This window comes from Phyllobates terribilis, unplaced genomic scaffold (assembly GCF_046119375.1).
Source record: "Phyllobates terribilis strain yellow unplaced genomic scaffold, ASM4611937v1 Scaffold_25__1_contigs__length_18738178, whole genome shotgun sequence".
Taxonomy (NCBI): domain Eukaryota; kingdom Metazoa; phylum Chordata; class Amphibia; order Anura; family Dendrobatidae; genus Phyllobates; species Phyllobates terribilis.
The window spans coordinates 580,988-602,931 of record NW_027362785.1 but is presented as its reverse complement, the minus strand read 5'-3'; the positions used below and the strand labels follow the sequence as shown (position 1 = coordinate 602,931).

At 42.2% G+C, this 21,944-nt stretch overlaps 1 protein-coding gene across 3 annotated transcripts in view; it reads right to left on the bottom strand.

The window, feature by feature from the left end:
• Positions 1 to 482: 482 nt before the first annotated feature.
• The window catches only part of MYOCD (myocardin), a 78,764-nt gene continuing 57,302 nt past the window's right edge, over positions 483 to 21,944 (bottom strand). For 2 of the 3 annotated variants that reach the window (XM_073660245.1, XM_073660246.1), the window contains 12 exons: positions 18,573 to 18,628; positions 17,803 to 17,878; positions 17,514 to 17,675; positions 15,159 to 15,337; positions 11,149 to 11,277; positions 10,604 to 10,848; positions 9,854 to 10,001; positions 8,735 to 9,682; positions 8,506 to 8,634; positions 7,942 to 8,064; positions 7,339 to 7,393; positions 483 to 3,197 (listed from right to left, as the gene is read on the bottom strand). In XM_073660245.1, coding sequence (XP_073516346.1) covers positions 2,677 to 3,197; positions 7,339 to 7,393; positions 7,942 to 8,064; positions 8,506 to 8,634; positions 8,735 to 9,682; positions 9,854 to 10,001; positions 10,604 to 10,848; positions 11,149 to 11,277; positions 15,159 to 15,337; positions 17,514 to 17,675; positions 17,803 to 17,878; positions 18,573 to 18,628 — 2,771 coding nt within the window. In that variant the 3' untranslated portion in view covers positions 483 to 2,676. The remainder of the gene's footprint in view (positions 3,198 to 7,338; positions 7,394 to 7,941; positions 8,065 to 8,505; positions 8,635 to 8,734; positions 9,683 to 9,853; positions 10,002 to 10,603; positions 10,849 to 11,148; positions 11,278 to 15,158; positions 15,338 to 17,513; positions 17,676 to 17,802; positions 17,879 to 18,572; positions 18,629 to 21,944) is intronic. The other variant, XM_073660247.1, reaches the window with a different exon arrangement.

Below are 21,944 nucleotides of genomic sequence, written 5' to 3'. Positions count from 1 at the left end.
AAATATTTGTCAAAATTTACATGTACAGTGAGAATTCGTCCAATCGATTCTCTGTCTTTCGACCTTGATACATTTCCCAAGTTAAATATTTATAGTCATTTTTGGGAAAATTTCCCCCATACTGCTAAAATTTTAACTTCAGGTTTTCCACCCTTACCATAGTGATACTCTTGACACAATAATGAATGGATCGTTTGGTGGTCAGAACGCATGGATCCATGGCTAGTTTAAAAAATGGGGTCTTCCATAGACAACAGATTTTAGTTAAGGAATCCTAACAACCTTGGAATGATCGACTAAGGATCCAAGGTCAATAGACGTGCCCCGGTAGACCACTAATGTTTGTTAGATGCATGGACCACAGTTGGGTCAATAGTGGTTTCAATTTCCGAAATATATACCATATGTTTCCCCCATAAGCTCTGGGGGTCTACCAGTTCTTTCAAATCGTTTTTTCGTGGTCAGAACATATGGATCCATGGCTAGTTTAAAAAAACTGGGTGTAACCCTAGGGTCTTCCATAGACACCAGATTTTAGTTAAGGAATCCTAACAACCTTGGAATGATCGACTAAGGATCCAAGGTCAATAGACGTGCCCCGGTAGACCACTAATGTTTGTTAGATGCATGGACCACAGTTGGGTCAATAGTGGTTTCAATTTCCGAAATATATACCATATGTTTCCCCCGTAAGCTCTGGGGGTCTACCAGTTCTTTCAAATCGTTTTTTGGTGGTCAGAACATATGGATCCATGGCTAGTTTAAAAAAACTGGGTGTAACCCTAGGGTCTTCCATAGACACCAGATTTTAGTTAAGGAATCCTAACATCCTTGGAATGATCGACTAAGGATCCAAGGTCAATAGACGTGCCCCGGTAGACCACTAATGTTTGTTAGATGCATGGACCACAGTTGGGTCAATAGTGGTTCCAATTTCCGAAATATATACCATATGTTTCCCCCGTAAGCTCTGGGGGTCTACCAGTTCTTTCAAATCGTTTTTTGGTGGTCAGAACATATGGATCCATGGCTAGTTTAAAAAAACTGGGTGTAACCCTAGGGTCTTCCATAGACACCAGATTTTAGTTAAGGAATCCTAACAACCTTGGAATGATCGACTAAGGATCCAAGGTCAATAGATGTGCCCCGGTAGTCCACTAACGTTTGTTAGATGCATGGACCACAGTTGGGTCAATAGTGGTTCCAATTTCCGAAATATATACCATATGTTTCCCCCGTAAGCTCTGGGGGTCTACCAGTTCTTTCAAATCGTTTTTTGGTGGTCAGAACATATGGATCCATGGCTAGTTTAAAAAAACTGGGTGTAACCCTAGGGTCTTCCATAGACACCAGATTTTAGTTAAGGAATCCTAACAACCTTGGAATGATCGACTAAGGATCCAAGGTCAATAGATGTGCCCCGGTAGACCACTAACGTTTGTTAGATGCATGGACCACAGTTGGGTCAATAGTGGTTCCAATTTCCGAAATATATACCATATGTTTCCCCCATAAGCTCTGGGGGTCTACCAGTTCTTTCAAATCGTTTTTTGGTGGTCAGAACATATGGATCCATGGCTAGTTTAAAAAGTGGGTGTAACCCTAGGGTCTTCCATAGACACCAGATTTTAGTTAAGGAATCCTAACAACCTTGGAATGATCGACTAAGGATCCAAGGTCAATAGACGTGCCCCGGTAGACCACTAATGTTTGTTAGATGCATGGACCACAGTTGGGTCAATAGTGGTTCCAATTTCCGAAATATATACCATATGTTTCCCCCGTAAGCTCTGGGGGTCTACCAGTTCTTTCAAATCGTTTTTTGGTGGTCAGAACATATGGATCCATGGCTAGTTTAAAAAAACTGGGTGTAACCCTAGGGTCTTCCATAGACACCAGATTTTAGTTAAGGAATCCTAACAACCTTGGAATGATCGACTAAGGATCCAAGGTCAATAGACGTGCCCCAGTAGACCACTAATGTTTGTTAGATGCATGGACCACAGTTGGGTCAATAGTGGTTCCAATTTCCGAAATATATACCATATGTTTCCCCCATAAGCTCTGGGGGTCTACCAGTTCTTTCAAATCGTTTTTTCGTGGCTAGATTTAGCAATCCAAACAAGTGCAGTTCTTAAAAGACAATAATGAAACGGTGACCCCCCAACATAAATACAAAAAACAAAATGCAGTAGAACCGTAAAATTTCTCAAAACTCAGTAACGAGAAAAAAAATGTTCTGGTATTTAACCACAGTCCAGAAAAGAAGTGGTACAACCCTTTATAATGTACACTATCCAACAATGGAGATTACCAGTTCTTTCGAGTCTATAAAGGTTCCTCTTGGATGCCTTGGGTGGGACTGAGGCGGTGATGGCTACTCCTTGGTCTATTGCCACCTTTTGCAGTCCTCAGATACAGTGAACTCTAAACTTACATACAGTGGGTCGTTGATTGTCCTTGTTTGCTTGTCCAAGGCTAAACCAGAATGAAGCATGAGTGATCTTCTCCAATAAATTGATGGAATTTCATGGATATTTTGTACAATCTAGAGGATATTTTTGGTTATTTATAGCAAAATTGAAAGCTCTGTGTACCGATATTCCCCACATTTCTGAGACGTATACGGGTAAGGTCAGTTTTTTGATAGTTTGCATTGTTTTATCAAACAGGACTTTACCATTGTTCTAAGTGCAGGACCATTGCATTGTTTAAGTTGAGATCTGTTACATCAAGAAAATCAGTGTTGAAGATACTGGGACCAGTAGTGGTGAGCGACCCCAAACCTGTGGCTGAACTTGGTGGCGTTAAGTCCAACCACTCCATTGTCTCCCAAGGCGATTCAGTAAAACTCAGATGCTGAAGACCATTGCTGTCTACAGATGATGGGGACAATTGGGTCTCCATGGGAGATAAAGAAGTTTCTAACATTTCCTCAGAACTTTTTCCAGAAAACCCGTCAATCACGCGCTCAAAGTGTGGATCATCGTTTCCAATTTTAAGCAGTGGTATTTCATTAGGTCTTCCCATGGGGCTATGAGTGCTGAGTAAGACTTCAAGATGGCTGTCATTGTTCGAACAGTTTTCGTATGGAAGATGGGAGTTTGAGGTGGTCACGCTTGGGTTTCCAGTTGACACACTCAACTGATTGAGCTTTTGCCCACATGACCTTTCATCTTTGGCATTGGCTGGCATTTCTGTAGGTTAAAAAAAAAGACACTTAAAGACATGTGACAATCTTATATAATAGCATTCACCAACAAAGAACTTTATTCTTGGGCATTGTAAGTGTTAGAACCTTGCTCTTAGTTTTTTTTCCTTTGCTGGTCACATGACCTTGTTGGCCTATTTAATCCTGCTCCGCCCTTCTGGCTTTGCTGGACTTCATTGTATATCTACTTTCTAGCTAGCCTGTGCTCTGTATCTAACTCTGTTAGTTTGCTTGGTCTACGGACCTCTATGTTCTATATATTTTGTTTGTTCGTCTGTCTGCTACTATTTCTGTTAGGAGGTGTCCCATATTCCTCCCAGTCCTTAGTACTTGTAGGGATTCCTTCCCCACATCTATAGGTCTCCGTACAGACTAGCTTAGGACTTTAGCAGGTCTGATCGCAGGATCAGGTCCCCTGTTACATCGTAGGGATTCAGCTGAGTCTTATAGTAGGGACAGATCTCCTCTCTTTCCTTAGCTCTGGTAGCAGAACATAACAGTAAGTCCAGCCAGCAAATTCTCTAAGGAAAGATTTTTCTGTTCCATCATGGTGTCGGTTCAGGATTTGGTTCATTGCCTGCAGGGACTCTCTCTGGAAGTGGCCGAGCTCCGTCAGCACGTGAGTAACTGTCCTGGAGCACATTTCTTGGAGCCTAAGGTATGTTTGCCGGATTTGTTTTTTGGTGAACACCGAGAATTTTTTTCATTTAAAAATGCTTGCTTATTGTATTTTCGTTTGAGACCTAAGTCCTCTGGGGATGAATCCCAGCGCGTAGGGTTCATAATGTCACTTTTGCGCAAAGAGCCTCAGGAGTGGGCCTTTTCTTTGCAACCTAGTGATTCATGCTTCAGATCAGTGGATAGTTTTTTTTCTGCTTTGGGGCTATTATATGATGATCCTGACCGTGTGGCATCAGCTGAGACTGAGTTGAGACGTTTAAAACAAGGTTCAGGCTGTGCAGGAATGGCCTAGGCCTATTGGTTTGAAATCGATACAGAGGTTTTTGGGTTTCGCCAATTACTACAGAAAATTCATAAAAAATTTTTCTAGTATTGTCAAACCTCTGACCGATCTCACCAGGAAAGGTGCTGATGCGGTTCAGTGGTCTTCTGAGGCCATTGAAGCTTTTGTGTATCTCAAGGAGAGGTTCACCTCTGCTCCCATCCTTATGCAGCCTGATGTTACTAGGCCGTTTTTGGTTGAGGTTGATGCTTCCTCTGTGGGGGTTGGCGCAGTATTGTCTCAGGATAACGGGGATGGATTACATCCCTGTGCCTTTTTTTCAAAAAAATTTTCGGAGACTGAACTGAATTACGATATTGGTAATCGGGAATTATTGGCTATTAAACTCGCATTTGAACACTGGCGCCACTTCTTGGAAGGTGCGGAATTTCCCGTTCAGGTTCTTACGGATCATAAAAATCTGATATATCTTGATGCTGCCAAGCGCCTGAATGCCCGTCAGGCTAGGTGGGCACTGTTTTTCTCGCGGTTTAATTTCTCCGTTACTTACATCCCTGGTACTAAGAATGTTAAGGCGGATGCCTTGTCTCGCAGTTTTTCTCCCATAGTCGGTGCTGAGAAAGAGGAGAACATTTTACAAGAAGGTGTTGTGATAGCTGCTTTGGACTCCGTTTTGGAAGATGAGATTCTTAAAGCTCAGGAGAATGCCCCATCTAACACTCCTCATGGGAGGTTGTTTGTGCCTGGGACCTTTAGGAGAGATTTGTTTGTTGAGTGTCACGAATCTCGGTTGGCAGGTCATCCCGGAATCTCTGAGACCAAGAGACTGGTGGGTCGCAGTTTTTGGTGGCCTGGATGGCAGAAGGAAGTCATTAAGTGGGTGCGTCAATGTACTATATGTGCTAGATCTAAGTCCTCACATACTCCTGCTGCGGGGTTGCTTTGTCCTTTGGAGGTCCCCAGTGCTCCTTGGACACATTTGGCTATGGACTTTATAACTGACCTTCCCCCTCTGAGGGTTTTACTGTCATCTGGGTGGTCGTGGACCGTTTTAGCAAGATGTGTCACTTGGTTCCCTTCGTCAAACTGCCCTGCGCTAAAACTCTCGCTAAGGCCTTTGTCAAGGAAATTGTCAGACTTCATGGCGTTCCTACTGACATTGTTTCTGATAGGGGTCCTCAGTTCGTGGCTCGTTTTTGGCGTGCCTTTTGTGACAGGTTGGGAATTCATTTGTCGTTTTCGTCCGGATATCATCCTGAATCTAATGGCCAGACAGAAAGGAAAAACCAGGATGTTGAGCAGTTCTTGCGTTGTTTTGTGGCAGACAATCAAGAGGGGTGGTCTGAGTTTCTGCCACTTGCCGAATTTGCTCTGAACAATCATACATCTTCTTCTGCTGGTTGTTCGCCTTTTTTTTGTTGTTCTGGGAGACATCCGTCGTTTGGGTCGTTCTCCAAGTTGGGATCTGCCGTGCCTGAGGAGGAGAATTTTTCCGGTGATTTGGAAAGAGTTTGGACGGATGTGCGTGGTAATCTTCAGGAGGCCAACAGAAAATCTAAAGACTACTTTGATAGGAAACGACAGGAGGTTTTGTTCGCTGTTGGTGACATGGTTTGGTTGTCCTCTAGGAATCTGCGGTTGAGGATTCCTTCTAAGAAATTGGGTCCCAAGTTTGTAGGGCCCTTTAAGGTGCTTCAGGTTGTCAACCAATCTGCTGTTAGGTTGGAGGTTCCTACCTCCTGGAGAATTAATCCGGTATTTCATGTCTCTCTGTTGAAAAAAGCTGTTGTGTTGGATGGTGACGCCTCTGCCTCTGTTCCTCCGGTGGTGGAGGACGGGGAATATGAAATTTCTCGCATCCTTGACTCTAGACGGTATAGAGGTAGTTTGCAGTATCTTGTGGCCTGGAAAGGTTTCGGACCCGAGGATAACTCTTGGGTGAGGTCGGATGATGTTTCCGCGTCCAGACTTATCAGAGCGTTTCACAGGAGATTTCCTGATAAGCCTGGTCCTAGGGGATCCGGAGGATCCTCTTAGAAGGGGGGGTACTGTTAGAACCTTGCTCTTAGGTTTTTTCCTTTGCTGGTCACATGACCTTGTTGGCCTATTTAATCCTGCTCCGCCCTTCTGGCTTTGCTGGACTTCATTGTATATCTACTTTCTAGCTAGCCTGTGCTCTGTATCTAGCTCTGTTAGTTTGCTTGGTCTACTGACCTCTATGTTCTATATATTTTGTTTGTTCGTCTGTCTGCTACTATTTCTGTTAGGAGGTGTCCCATATTCCTCCCAGTCCTTAGTACTTGTAGGGATTCCTTCCCCACATCTATAGGTCTCCGTACAGACTAGCTTAGGACTTTAGCAGGTCTGATCGCAGGATCAGGTTCCCTGTTACATCATAGGGATTAAGCTGAGTTCTATCGTAGGGACAGATCTCCTCTCTTTCCTTAGCTCTGGTAGCAGAACATAACAGTAAGGTCCCCAAAGCCAAACTGACTGTATTACGGATGTCATACAGGTAACTCGCACAACTTCTACTCATTGCGTTCGCCGCTCTGATCCTCCCTGTGTAAGGCCATCTTGCAGAGCTGCTTCTTGCAGTACTCCCAGAACTGCTACTTCCTCCAGCTGGCTAAAGGAAGGTGCGGCCAGACCTTGCAGGAATTTAACCCTGCTGTGTCTTGCTCCCCTTGTCTACCCCCTGATTGCAGGAGATATATTAGGCAGCTCCTCCCTCCACACTTTGCCTGAGCTTAACTCCTAATTGCAGTTCGTCACTAGCTCCCAGTCTTAGTGTATTCCTGTTTGACTCTCCCGTTACTGACCCGGCTCTTGTACTCGTTTTGTCTGACCCCGGCTTCGTATTCTGAATCTCTGCTGCCCTGCCCGATCTCAGGCTTCCTGACCATGTCTGTTTACTTCCTCTGTGCTTTGCAGTTGTGTCTCTGACTCTTCGGTCAGCTGCTGCAGGTCTGAACACTGCCCTGGAGTGGCACCTGGTGGCTATCTAAACGGCTCAAGCCTATCCTCGCCATCAGAGGCTCTCGTGAAGACCAGGTAGCCACTTAGGCATGCCCCTCCCGGGTAAGCCCATTGGCGCAGTGGATCCCCACCCACAATCGTCACAACGGATAAATAATGTAGCCTACTAGGGTTCAGGTCTCACCTCCACTTTCAATGAGGACATCAAGAAGTTCATCCATCTGTTGACTCCTTGTTTGCTGTGGAAGAAAAATATCAAGATGAGATACAAGAATGATGAAAATCCTGTATAAAAGTTTAAAATATCGAAACACGTCATTGGAATTAAGGCCCAAAAGTATAGGCAAAGTAAAAAAAAAACACATCTGACCCCCCAACCCTGACACATGGCATAAAAAGTACAACTTCAGAATGAGCGTTCTCGATGAACAGGTCATACTATGGAAATTTGGCTTACGGTAAAAAAAATAAATAATTCAGGTTAGATTTTTATTTCGAAATATTTTCTTTAGTGCTAAACTGAAAAGACTCAAGTCGGACCATTACAGGTCCACGGGGAACCATCTAGAGATGACATCATTGGATTCCATGGTGACATTTTTTGGACCAGTTGAACGAGTTACCATGCCAAAAAATACTGACGAATAGTATATATTTTAACATGTCTTGGGTTCATTCTATTTCTAATATACTTAATACAAATCTAAAATTCCATTTTTTTGGGGGGTTGGACGATAGGAAACTACTAAAAATTTATGAAAAATTGGCCATTTTAGGTTCTTATTACCTGTCTGACTGCATCCTCGTAGGAGGGAAGCTGCTTGGAAACTGACGAGGTTGCATTAGTGAAATTCGTGCCTGGGGTGGGAATCTTTTGACCTGCCTGGGGAGATGGCTGTAAACCATTTATCTGCAAGTAAATAGATTATATAAAATGAGAGAAAGAAATGTCCTTTGGACATGGACCAAAAATCCCATCCCAAGCTACATGGATGTCAATGTTTCCATCCGATCCCATGCTAATGTCAAAGGCTACTATCTAGATTTTATCCATGCCTGGTTGGAAGGCACCACGAAAAACCTGCTTAGATATCTGGATGAAGACCTTGCCTACAGAGTTGACGTCATCCTAGGATACCAATGATCAGAAGCTATCCAGGTTGATTATTACAAAAGTTGGACATTTTATAGCTAAATATCAGTAAAAAAAAAAAGAGGTCCAAACCCTATGATCACCATGGACACATCCATGAGTCAAAGAACGCTCAACGGTTTTGGAAAGGTTGTGGATTTTAGAATTACGAAATGATGTCTCACTGCAAAAAGGCATCATACAGTACCAAGAACTTACCTTTCCTAACACTGATGAACTTTTTGGTGGGACTCCATCTTTGATATTCTGCTTGTTTTCAGATTGATCAACGTAGGGTGGCTGTAGAGTGTTCTGGTTTGGAGAGTAGCAGACAGAAGTCGAAGTATTCTACAAGTGGAAGGGGAAAATATTTATTTGGTACCCGGCGCATTTACAGGATACATTGACTCTCTTATTTTTTGGAGAACATTTCTCAGTGGTGCCATACCTGTGTCGCGTTAATCCGGTGGTTGACTTGCGGCGACACACTACGGGTGTCTCCTTGTGAGCTCGGAGATACAGATAACAGGTAGTGGTTATTGGGCGATGGGGGTAAACTGATGTGCTGTGGACTGTTTGTAGTTCCAATGGGAGAGTGTTGCGGAGAACATTGAGGACTGAGGAAAGTGGAAGACATGATGGAATTCGGGTTGGAAGCCGCCATGCAATGGTTGTTCATCAGACAAGGCATTGGTTGCGTTGTACATGATCCATGTTTTTCAGATACAATGTTCGCCTGGGGTTTCATGGACATTTGATTAGATGAAAAGGGACAGCTGGAGACTTTTTCTTGCTTGATATGTACTCCGAAAAAGTGTTGAGATGGAAGGGCCTTGTCAAGAGAACCACAATTCCCTTTTCGCTTCTGAAGTTGCAGCCTAAGTTCCTCAACTTGTCTTTGCTCTTGCTGAAGCTTCCAGGTCAACTCGTTGATGACCTTCTGCTTCTCCACCAACATTTTGTCTTTTTCAGCATCCATGCCTTCCAGTTCTACTTGGTAGCTACCGCTGTTGATGCTGCTCATTAGACTGTCCTCAGCACTTAAGTGAATAGGCGAAGGGTGGAGACCAAACTGAGGAGAAGACATTGGTCCATCACTGAAGGTATCTGGTAAGGAACCATTGACGGAGAGGTCCGAAGAGGCCGGGGATATTGGTGGAGTGGAACTGGTGCTACCAAACTGATAAAACCCATTAGAAATGACTCCTCCTGATGCGTGCGATTGGAAGCCCGAGTTATTTGGAGTAACGGGAAAAGTGACAGTCGTGATTTCACTAAACGTTTGGACAGTATTGCCGCTGCACTCCTGAAAGGGTCGTAGTCGTTCCATTAGTGAGGTCTTCGTACCAGATACAGGCAAGCCACGTATTCTTAGCTGTTGCCTCAACTCAGATACCTTCAAAAGAAGAAGGCATTTGACATTAAAAATGGGGGAAGTAGAAGCTTCTACAAGACATTTGGTGTACCATGAAGTGCCTACAAACCCAACCCAAGCAGTTGCCCAAAGAGTCAACCAATATAGGGTACGCAAATAGTCAACCAACTTGCAAGTCAGCCTAGAACTTACTTTCAGATCATCCAGATTAGAAGGCAGTAGACCAGGTTTCATAGACGACATGTTTCCTTGTCCAGAGAACGTGGTCTTCACTGGAGACAGTGAAGGACTAGTAACCATAGTCGTGTTGTGGTTTCGAGTCATTTGTTCATTTGGCTGCCTTAAAAAAACACAAATAAAATGTTATATTTAGTGACCAGTGTCAATACTTTGATAGACTGCTTTATGTAGGCAAAATAAGGTCCTTCAAACCTCCTTGTGTGGTTTTATACATTTTGTTCTAGAAGAACCACAAGCCATGAAATGTTCTAGGAATAGGACTATAAAGACCATGAAGGTTCTAGAACACCAAGTAGTTTTACTGGTCTATGACGATACATCTACAGGTGTTTTTTTTTCGTTGTAGTTTAGTGTGCTTCAGTGCATATAAGGGTGTGGCCGCCCTTTGTCTGAGCTGAAAGCTTAATTCTGCCTCAGGTCTATGCTTCTACTAGGGGTTCAGTCTCTCTGCCCTTATCCACATGTATGTCACTTGACAAATGGTAAGGTTCTAATATTAGAGTTAGGACTGTCCCAAAAGGGTTACCGTGACGTGGTTGGATGGCTTTTACATTATTTTGATTAACATTATGTTAACTAAATACCCTTTATTATTTATCATTATTTTTATGCACTTGCGATTTATCCAGTTATTTGGGTATTTTGCTAGTCTTTGGTTTTTCTCTATCTACAGGTGTATGCTGAGGTGGAGGTCATACATACTTGAGATGCGAGTGGTGCATGCCTTGGTAGTTGAAATGTTGCTGCTGCTGTTGGCTTAATATCTGCAGTTGCAGGAAGAGTTGCTGCTGTTGTAGCAGCCTCGCGTAAGCAGAGTCCATGGGTGGAGGAGACTTCTCAGCCTTTTGGTCCGGAGGAATGTATTGGTGATATTTTAGCTTTTTCACTTTGGGCTTGATGTCTTTAGGTTTCTTGTGCCGGTTTTTGGAATCTGTGGTAGACTTGGTCTATGGGATCCAAACAAGAGCAAAACTTTAGTGTTTTAAAACTATGGCGTAATTTAACATATGGAATTGTGCATTATGACCGGCTATTGGACTGAAAAGAGCCCAAAAATTGGCCTCTTCTGTCTGTGTCCACTCGAGGATCCATCTTTTGCAGAGACCAATATCGCTATGGCAGATTTTAGCATTTCCTGAGATCCCACCAGAAACTTTATTGTAAGTGTTTTAAAAACCCATCTGGAATAATTTTTTTTTTTTCAAGAAATCTTGGCAATTTTTGTAAGGAAATCGTTTGATAATTACCTTTACCGTTGCAGAATTAGGGGCGGCATGTCCTGTCGTAGACGATTGATTTTCTGGGTGCAGAGAACAGGGATGAATCTGACGAGCGCCATCGTCTTGAGGGTCATTTTCGTTTTCTTGGGTATGATTCTGGAGTAAGTGGAGAAAAGGTCTCAGATTAAATCGTCAGATTTCTTCCTTCTCTCTCTCTCCGAGACGCCAGACGTTCCCGGAGCTTTTAGACACCGCAGCGGGATTAGAGACGGAAAGTCTAAGATGACAGTCGGTCAAATAGGCTACAGATTTACGAAGGGAAAATTTATTGGGAACTGTAGGGAACAGCGTCCTTTGTTTTCAAGGGAAAAAAAATATTGACATAAAGGAAAAAGAAGAAAATTGTGTTTTTTAATATGATTTGGATACCAAAATGACAAAGGCGACAATTCTTTAATCCATTCAGTGTCGGGAAAATGAGGGTTAAGAATCTTAAGTTTAGGACGACCCAAGGAGCAAGCGGGTCTGTAACCTAAACTTGGCAGGCTCCGAACATTAAATCTCCGGGGAACATTTCATTTAGATCAGGATATCGTCTCGTTACGGTTAGCGACAGGATATTTCTTAAGGAAATTTATAACCAAAATCCCCAAAGTGTAGAAAAAAAAAAAAAAAAATTAAATTACTCTTGATGAGCTTCAAGAGGTAGTCACCGGAAATGGTTTTCACTTCACAGGTGTGCCCTGTCAGGTTTAATAAGTGGGATTTCTTGCCTTATAAATGGGGTTGGGACCATCAGTTGTGTTGTGCAGAAGTCTGGTGGATACACAGCTGATAGTCCTACTGAATAGACTGTTAGCTGCTTTTTCTTGCCATAATACAAATTCTAAGTAAAGAAAAACGAGTGGCCATCATTACTTTAAGAAATGAAGGTCAGTCAGTCCAAAAAATTGGGAAAACTTTGAATGTGTCCCCAAGTGCAGTTGCAAAAACCATCAAGCGCTACAAAGATACTGGCTCACATGAGGACCGCCCCAGGAAAGGAAGACCAAGAGTCACCTCTGCTTCTGAGGATAAGTTTATCCGAGTCACCAGCCTCAGAAATCGCAGGTTAACCGCAGCTCAGATTAGAGACCAGGTCAATGCCACACAGAGTTCTAGCAGCAGACACATCTCTACAACAACTGTTAGGAGGAGACTTTGTGCAGCAGACCTTCATGGTAAAATAGCTGCTAGGAAACCACTGCTAAGGACAGGCAACAAGCAGAAGAGACTTGTTTGGGCTAAAGAACACAAAGAATGGACAATAGACCAGTGGAAATCTGTGCTTTGGTCTGATGAGTCCAAATTTGAGATCTTTGGTTCCAACCACCGTGTCTTTGTGTGACGCAGAAAAGGTGAACGGATGGACTCTACATGCCTGGTTCCCACCGTGAAGCATGGAGGAGGAGGTGTGATGGTGTGGGGGGGCTTTGCTGGTGACACTGTTGGGGATTTATTCATAATTGAAGGCATACTGAACCAGCATGGCTACCACAGCATCTTGCAGCGGCATGCTATTCCATCCGGTTTGCGTTTAGTTGGACCATCATTTATTTTTCAACAGGACAATGACCCAAAACAACCTCCAGGCTGTGTAAGGGCTATTTGACCAAGTAGGAGAGTGATGGGGGGCTACGCCAGATGACCTGGCCTCCACAGTCACCAGACCTGAACCCAATCGAGATGGTTTGGGGTGAGCTGGACCGCAGAGTGAAGGCAAAAGGGCCAACAAGTGCTAAGCATCTCTGGGAACTCCTTCAAGATTGTTGGAAGACCATTTCCGGTGACTACCTCTTGAAGCTCATCAAGAGAATGCCAAGAGTGTGCAAAGCAGTCATCAAAGCAAAAGGGGGCTACTGTGAAGAACCTAGAATATAAGACATATTTTCAGTTGTTTCACACTTTTTTGTTAAGTATATAATTCCACATGTGGTAATTCATAGTTTTGATGCCTTCAGTGTGAATGTACAATTTTCATAGTCAAGAAAATACAGAAAAATCTTTAAATGAGAAGGTGTGTCCAAACTTTTGGTCTGTACTGTACATCTTAATAGGCTAACTATAAGATTTAGCATTTTCTATAGATAAATAAAATTAATTAAGAAGACAATAATTCTAACTAAAATAGAGTAATTAAAACAGACTACTTTTAACCTGAACCTCCAAATTAATAAAATGAATTTACCGGTAAATGAATTAAAAAAAATAATAACATTTTAAATATCATTCTATAAAATAAATAAATTAAATGAAAAAGTAAAACTTTTTTAAACTTTTTCCTAGAAAATAAAAAAAAAAAAAAAAATATATATTTTTTTTCTTTAGATACGATTAACAAAAATATATAGATATTTTTTCTTTAGATACGATTAATTAACAGCTTATATTTAAAAAAAAAAAAAATCTGTAATTCAGTTTAATAAAATATATTTCTATAAAATACAGAAATGTTATTTTAATAAAACAGGTCTATAAAATAACACTTGTATGGTTCACAGTCGATCCTATTTTTTTTAACCAACTTTCTAAAACTTCATAAACTATATATATATATATTTTTTTTTTCGCTTAAAAGCCTTGATGGCTTTGAGTGTGAACATGATGCCCTCACTACAACCAACCGGCCTCCGAGACCAATCATATTTTATTAGCGATCGGTAATTAGACGCAGCGTGCAGACAATACCTTGGCCGTCTGCCCTCCGAGCTTGGAAAATAGAGGGTCGTTATGCCAAGTACACAGTGTTACAAAGACAGAGGAATGAGGAGTAAGAAATCCCATGCCAAAGTTCTGTCGTATCTTGGGTTAACAATCCCTCTGTATAACCCAATGCAGAACATTGCTATCTTCTAAGAATGGTCACAAGATGGAGAGTTTACCGGCCCTGTGTTACGTCAAGTGGACAACCTAAACAACGTTAGGTGTAGACTTCAAGATTATGTATTTTCCGAGTCAACCTACATGACAAACGACACGTTCCACCTCACCGAAGGTCAATTCTCCAATTATTCTTTGCATTTGAAGCTCCCCAACTAGAGTGTCACTCAACAACCCCAACAATGTACAAGTATATCCACCAAGAACACAACAACCCCAACAATGTACAAGTATATCCACCAAGAACACAACAACCCCAACAATGTACAAGTATATCCACCAAGAACACAACAACCCCAACAATGTACAAGTATATCCACCAAGAACACAACAACCCCAACAATGTACAAGTATATCCACCAAGAACACAACAACCCCAACAATGTACAAGTATATCCACCAAGGACACAACAACCCCAACAATGTCCGCCAAGAACATATCAGACCTTCATCCACTTAAGACTGTCTATGGTCTTGCACAAAAATAAGTCCCTCAAACAATAAAAGGTCAACCAGAAGAGTCATTGACTGGGAACACATGCTTGTAGTCAATGTTTTGGCCTAGACCACCAAGAGTCTACATTTCCAGAAGACCGTCAATGGGTCAACTATAATAGATACTGTATGGAAGAACCATATACAAGTTGTATTCAGTGTTTAGGCCAACCACCCCAAGAAAATACAGTCTAAAATAATCTATTGAAGATGGTGACCTACAAGGATGAGTCTACCTGAAATGTATGAGTTAACAAAAACAGTTAATGTAGATTGGATATCCTTTGAAGCTATAATGTCCTAGAAGCAGGGCTGTGGAGTTGGAGTCGTGGAGTCGGAGTCGTGGAGTCGGAGTCGTGGAGTCGGGAGTCGATGTCATAGAAATTGAGGAGTCGGAGGTTTGGCTTACCAACTCCACAGCCCTGCCTAGAACAATGAGTCCTTGTTAGACAATACCAACATTCAAGAACATAGTAGACAGCAAATTCATTAAAATGGTCTATGACTGATTTAGATGTAAATCTACTATATTAGATGTTGTTGTCTGGGAAGACCACAGCCAATAATTTTTTTTAATGTCTTTGGCCACCAAGGTATGTTTAACATCCGGACATAATCCATACCTGTGCGGAACCAGAGTCTGGAGAACTATGGTCATCCATATTTTTGGTCTCTTGTGGAGATGAAGATGAAATTCCCTGACAGTCATCGCTTCTCTCTTGATCAGGGGACTCGTCGTCGTTGCTGCTGTCTTCTTCAAAAGCAAAGGCGTCCACCGGTTTGGAGTAATTCGCTGAATTGCCTGTAAATGAAGAAGAAAATAGAGTCAACCTTAACCTCCCCAGTGGTGGAGTAGAAGAAACACTAAATGTTATCACTGAGGAGTCACATAACTAAATGTAGACAAGGGATAAGAAACCTCTGGCCTTAATCACTTCCCTCCCGAGACCTGATAACATGTGATATAAAACAGAGCTCCTAATCTACAAGCAGGTGCAACTGACCCTTGTAAGCAACACATGATACGGGCAATCGTATGACAAATTGGTGGAAGTTATTTCTGCCAGGCTCCTCCATCACCCTTTACACGGACCTGTCCTGTGACAAAAACCTGGGTGGTCATCATATAAAACACCAAGGTTACTTACCGTTAGCCGTTTTTTCCAGAACCCATGACAGCACACCTGAAATATACGGGTGCTGTCATGGGTGAAGGGAAAACACCAAGGTTACTTACCGGTAGCCGGTTTTTCCAGAACCCATGACAGCACCCGTATATTTCAGGTGTGCTGTCATGAGTGAAGGGAAAACACCAAGGTTACTTACCGGTAGCCGGTTTTTCCAGAACCCATGACAGCACCCGTATATTTCAGGTGTGCTGTCATGGGTGAAGGGAAAACACCAAGGTTACTTACCGGTAGCCGGTTTTTCCAGAACCCATGACAGCACCCGTATATTTCAGGTGTGCTGTCATGGGTGAAGGGAAAACACCAAGGTTACTTACCGGTAGCCGGTTTTTCCAGAACCCATGACAGCACCCGTATATTTCAGGTGTGCTGTCAAGGGTGAAGGGAAAACACCAAGGTTACTTACCGGTAGCCGGTTTTTCCAGAACCCATGACAGCACCCGTATATTTCAGGTATGCTGTCATGGGTGAAGGGAAAACACCAAGGTTACTTACCGGTAGCCGTTTTTTCCAGAACCTATGACAGCACCCGTATATTTCAGGTGTGCTGTCATGGGTGAAGGGAAAACACCAAGGTTACTTACCGGTAGCCGATTTTTCCAGAACCCATGACAGCACCCGTATATTTCAGGTGTGCTGTCATGGGTGAAGGGAAAACACCAAGGTTACTTACCGGTAGCTGGTTTTTCCAGAACCCATGACAGCACCCGTATATTTCAGGTGTGCTGTCATGGGTGAAGGGAAAAGTACTGTAATTCCAGACTGGTCTCACATATATCTCTGAAACTTTTTACTATTCCTAAAAACCCTTCAAACGTTTCATGGGATTAAATCAAGTCTTTAATGTATTTACTTATTGATACTCTTGCAATCTGGAGATACATCAAATGTCATCGCAACCAAGTAAACCACCATCTTTATTATCAGAACTCTTTTACTTAATAACTATATACATTAAATCACGATTCCCAATGCAATCACTACATCTCCTCAATTGTAACCACAATTAAAATCAATTGCTGAGACTTTTCTCAGGACATTACACAAAGCACGAGAACAGATTTGTTCATCGGTTGGTGGTAGACCACAATGACAGGTAGGAATGGGACCCAAGGTCTTAATAATCCCACTGCTCTCCATCAATGGCTAGCTACGAGCGTTGACAGGAAGCTGGTAACGTAAATAGGGCTATGATATCAGCTCTCAGCTATGTGCCAGCCAAGAATGCAGACAAAGCTGCCCTTGGTTTGGAAATTATTAAGGTTTTGGCTTATTCCACTTCACTCAAGTCGGGAGAGATTACGTAAATAACTCGACTGCACTTTGCAGTGTCTAAACATTTTATCTGCAAGAGGTTAAAGCCAGATGATCCTACTTTATAGGTTTGGACCAGTGAAGATATAATACCACCGGGATGGTTGTAAATCATTATTCTAAGAGAAACTCTGTTAACAGTCCAAACATCTTGATTGCCGAGACTTATCGTCATGAAGAAATCTTCAACCTGTTGCCAAACATCTCGACAACTCAACACTAGAACAGCGCTGGGGGAATAGGGCACGTCCAGTTTCCAAAATAGTTTTTACGAGGCTTTGTGATGGCACCTAAATCAAACTCCAACCCCTTCCTTCCCCCCCAAGGATATTCAAGATATTTCTAAAAAGGTCCACTGGAATTGTGATGTCTAAAGCCACTGGACTCTACAGAACAGGGTATCCATATCTAGACACGGTAGAGGTTTAGAAAGTTGAGCGTCAACTCATGCCAAGATGGAGAGGGGAACCCGTTTACCTTTCATGGCCTCTTTCACAGTAGATTCGAGAGGGATTATATTCTTTTCCACAAGTTCTAATGGGCCCGGTCTGAGGGCAATCCTTTCGTTGAGGTCGTCAGCAAGTCGAGCCCTTTTCAGTTTCATTTGGGCTGCCTGAGCTGAACCTTCAGCAGATGATTCTACAAGACCAAATTTAGTAAAGCTCAATATCGTATTGATTGGATATGTAATATACGCAAATGTTTCGCCAAGTCACCCGAATTCGAGGAGTCTACATAACACGGCCAAAATGGACTTCCAGCTTACCTTGTAAAATGTGCATATCTATAGGATCGGACGTTTCTGGCCTGCTTCTGACCTTGTGCTTCAAATATTCTTCACTCTACAAGAGAGTCAGAAAGTCAATAAAGAGAATATAAATCATACATAAATTCCAGTTGGGCCAAATTATCATGGATGTTCCCTCCTTATTTGTTTTTCCTTCCAGAATGGTGCCCTCCCTGAAAATACACTGGTCACAAGTTGTCCTCCTGCTTGATTCACTAGTGATCATTGGTATGCTGTGGGAAAGCAAGTATTTCGATTTCCTGCGGTGCCACCCAAGAGAAACGAGGTATTCCATAGATCCCAAGGTTGCTAGGTCCTCCAGTAGAGAGACCCTCTTGGAAGTTTCTATCTGCTCTGGTTTGGAAAAAAGGAGACTTCTCTATCTATGTAACCTCCCATCTACCCTACTGTCAGACATGGATGTTCCCCCCTTTATACAGCATACATTTAAGGTCATGGCATCTTGATGACAAGTCAACGACTACGCAAAGAGTAAGCCAACAAATTAGGAGACATTCCGAAAGATGTAGTGTTAAAAGTTCCAGAACTCTCTTTGACAACTGTTCCGAAGTTCGGTCGGCTCAGTGTCAACGATCACATGGGTTCTTGGCACCTTGTAATTTTCGAAGGTTGTGTTTACCAGATACTACCCCCCCCAACATCCTTACATTTCTCACAAGACCCAGTAGAGCATTGAGTATTTAGATCTAGCTACATCACATCTGATTTATGAAGAAAGGTTTCGCTACCTTGGCTCGCTCCAAGTTTTTCCTCTGCTCCTGGAATGCAGCTGGACTTTTGAGGGCTACAACACAAAACAAACAGAGAATGAAAACGATTAGTATAAACCCGAATATTTATGTTTGTACATCTGTGCTACTGAAGTAGTCGTTGGCTCAGAGTTATAGGCCTAGATCATGGACCATCTGTGATGCCTGAAGGCTGTCGATCATGCCGGTTCATGCTGTATGACCATGTACCCTTCATGATATAACAACCGTATAAAAGGAAAACTCTCTTTCTTTTATTTTGTCTAACAACCAATTGTCTTCCTTTCTTGATGACCCCATGGAGGTTCTGCAATAGAGCATCCATCTTTTCCAAAAAGAAGACTGGATATATCACCATCGGTTGAGGAGTAGGTGGAGTTGTTTCCCAAAAATTGTAAAATATGTGGCAAGATTGAGGTGCCTTCATCCTTTTTAAGGAAGTTCCTCCTACTCCTGATCTAGTAACAATGCCTTATTCGCTTATTTTCTTTGATAGGAGTGAAAAAAACAACAGACACAAGCAGTTTTGATAATGCCAACAACCCTTCACAACATACACATGAAATGCTTACCCACGTTCTTTCCGCCCTTCTATAACTTAACACAAAGAAGAACCTAGGTAGACACTCAAGGAGGAGTCTCGTAGATACAATCTTTCAAAAAGGTACCTGCTCTGAAGGAATTAACTTACTGAACTTCAAACCTTCCTTCCATTGCTCTTCAGAATTTGGTTTGAATTTACTCACCCATTAGATAATTTTTTTTTTGCAACTCACCATTGGCACTATTTTGGTGAACATCAAGGGTACTAGAAGTTCTGGGTACCAAATGAAAGGTACTCCACAGTCTCAGATGTAAAATCAAACCAGGTGTGGCACTCAATTTGGCACCAAAAGCTGCAAGAGAATACCTAAAATTGGGCACTAGAGGTTGTGGATTATACATAAAGTTTAGAACTGAAGGTTGGTGGACTAAACGTAAAGTTTAGCACTAGAGGTTGGTGGACTAAACGTAAAGTTGGACACTAGAGGTTGGTGGACTAAACGTAAAGTTGGATACTAGAGGTTGGTGGACTAAAAGTAAAGTTGGACACTAGAGGTTGGTGGACTAAACGTAAAGTTTAGCACTAGAGGTTGGTGGATTAAACGTAAAGTTTAGCACTAGAGGTTGGTGGACTAAACGTAAAGTTTAGCACTAGAGGTTGGTGGACTAAACGTAAAGTTTAGCACTAGAGGTTGGTGGACTAAACGTAAAGTTTAGCACTAGAGGTTGGTGGACTAAACGTAAAGTTTAGCACTAGAGGTTGGTGGACTAAACGTAAAGTTGGACACTAGAGGTTGGTGGACTAAACGTAAAGTTTAGCACTAGAGGTTGGTGGACTAAACGTAAAGTTTAGCACTAGAGGTTGGTGGACTAAACATAAAGTTTAGCACTAGAGGTTGGTGGACTAAACGTAAAGTTTAGCACTAGATGTTGGTGGACTAAACGTAAAGTTTAGCACTAGAGGTTGGTGGACTAAACGTAAAGTTTAGCACTAGAGGGTGGTGGACTAAACGTAAAGTTGAGCACTAGAGGTTGGTGGACTAAACGTAAAGTTTAGCACTAGAGGTTGGTGGACTAAACGTAAAGTTTAGCACTAGAGGTTGGTGGACTAAACGTAAAGTTTAGCACTAGAGGGTGGTGGACTAAACGTAAAGTTGAGCACTAGAGGTTGGTGGATTAAACGTAAAGTTTAGCACTAGAGGTTGGTGGACTAAACGTAAAGTTTAGCACTAGAGGTTGGTGGACTAAACGTAAAGTTTAGCACTAGAGGTTGGTGGACTAAACGTAAAGTTTAGCACTAGAGGTTGGTGGACTAAACGTAAAGTTTAGAACTGTAAGGTTGGTGGACTAAACGTAAAGTTTAGCACTAGAGGTTGGTGGACTAAACGTAAAGTTTAGCACTAGAGGTTGGTGGACTAAACGTAAAGTTGGACACTAGAGGTTGGTGGACTAAACGTAAAGTTTAGCACTAGAGGTTGGTGGACTAAACGTAAAGTTTAGCACTAGAGGTTGGTGGACTAAACATAAAGTTTAGCACTAGAGGTTGGTGGACTAAACGTAAAGTTTAGCACTAGATGTTGGTGGACTAAACGTAAAGTTTAGCACTAGAGGTTGGTGGACTAAACGTAAAGTTGGACACTAGAGGTTGGTGGACTAAACGTAAAGTTTAGCACTAGAGGTTGGTGGACTAAACGTAAAGTTTAGCACTAGAGGGTGGTGGACTAAACGTAAAGTTGAGCACTAGAGGTTGGTGGATTAAACGTAAAGTTTAGCACTAGAGGTTGGTGGACTAAACGTAAAGTTTAGCACTAGAGGTTGGTGGACTAAACGTAAAGTTTAGCACTAGAGGTTGGTGGACTAAACGTAAAGTTTAGAACTGTAAGGTTGGTGGACTAAACGTAAAGTTTAGCACTAGAGGTTGGTGGACTAAACGTAAAGTTTAGCACTAGAGGTTGGTGGACTAAAAGTAAAGTTTAGCACTAGAGGTTGGTGGACTAAACGTAAAGTTTAGCACTAGAGGTTGGTGGACTAAACGTAAAGTTTAGCACTAGAGATTGGTGGACTAAACGTAAAGTTTAGCACTAGAGGGTGGTGGACTAAACGTAAAGTTGGACACTAGAGGTTGGTGGACTAAACGTAAAGTTTAGCACTAGAGATTGGTGGACTAAACGTAAAGTTTAGCACTAGAGGGTGGTGGACTAAACGTAAAGTTGGACACTAGAGGTTGGTGGACTAAACGTAAGGTTTAGCACTAGAGGTTGGTGGACTAAACGTAAAGTTTAGCACTAGAGGTTGGTGGACTAAACGTAAAGTTGAGCACTAGAGGTTGGTGGATTAAATGTAAAGTTTAGCACTAGAGGTTGGTGGACTAAACGTAAAGTTTAGCACTAGAGGTTGGTGGACTAAAAGTAAAGTTGGACACTAGAGGTTGGTGGACTAAACGTAAAGTTTAGCACTAGAGGTTGGTGGACTAAACGTAAGGTTTAGCACTAGAGGTTGGTGAACTAAACGTAAAGTTTAGCACTAGAGGTTGGTGGACTAAACACAAAGTTTAGCACTAGAGGTTGGTGGACTAAAAGTAAAGTTGGACACTAAAGGCATTTCGAGGTAAAATTAGGCATCAGAAGTTGAAGAAGTATTCAAAAAATTAAATATCAGAGGCTGGTGGACTGTAGATAAAATTAAGCACTGAGCGTTTGTGAACTATGCCTAAAGTTAGACACCGGAAACATAGGTGTACCTTCTTCAAATATTTTCTAACTGTCCTTGGTCTTTCATAATACATAGCGGTTTGCTTCTTGGGAATTT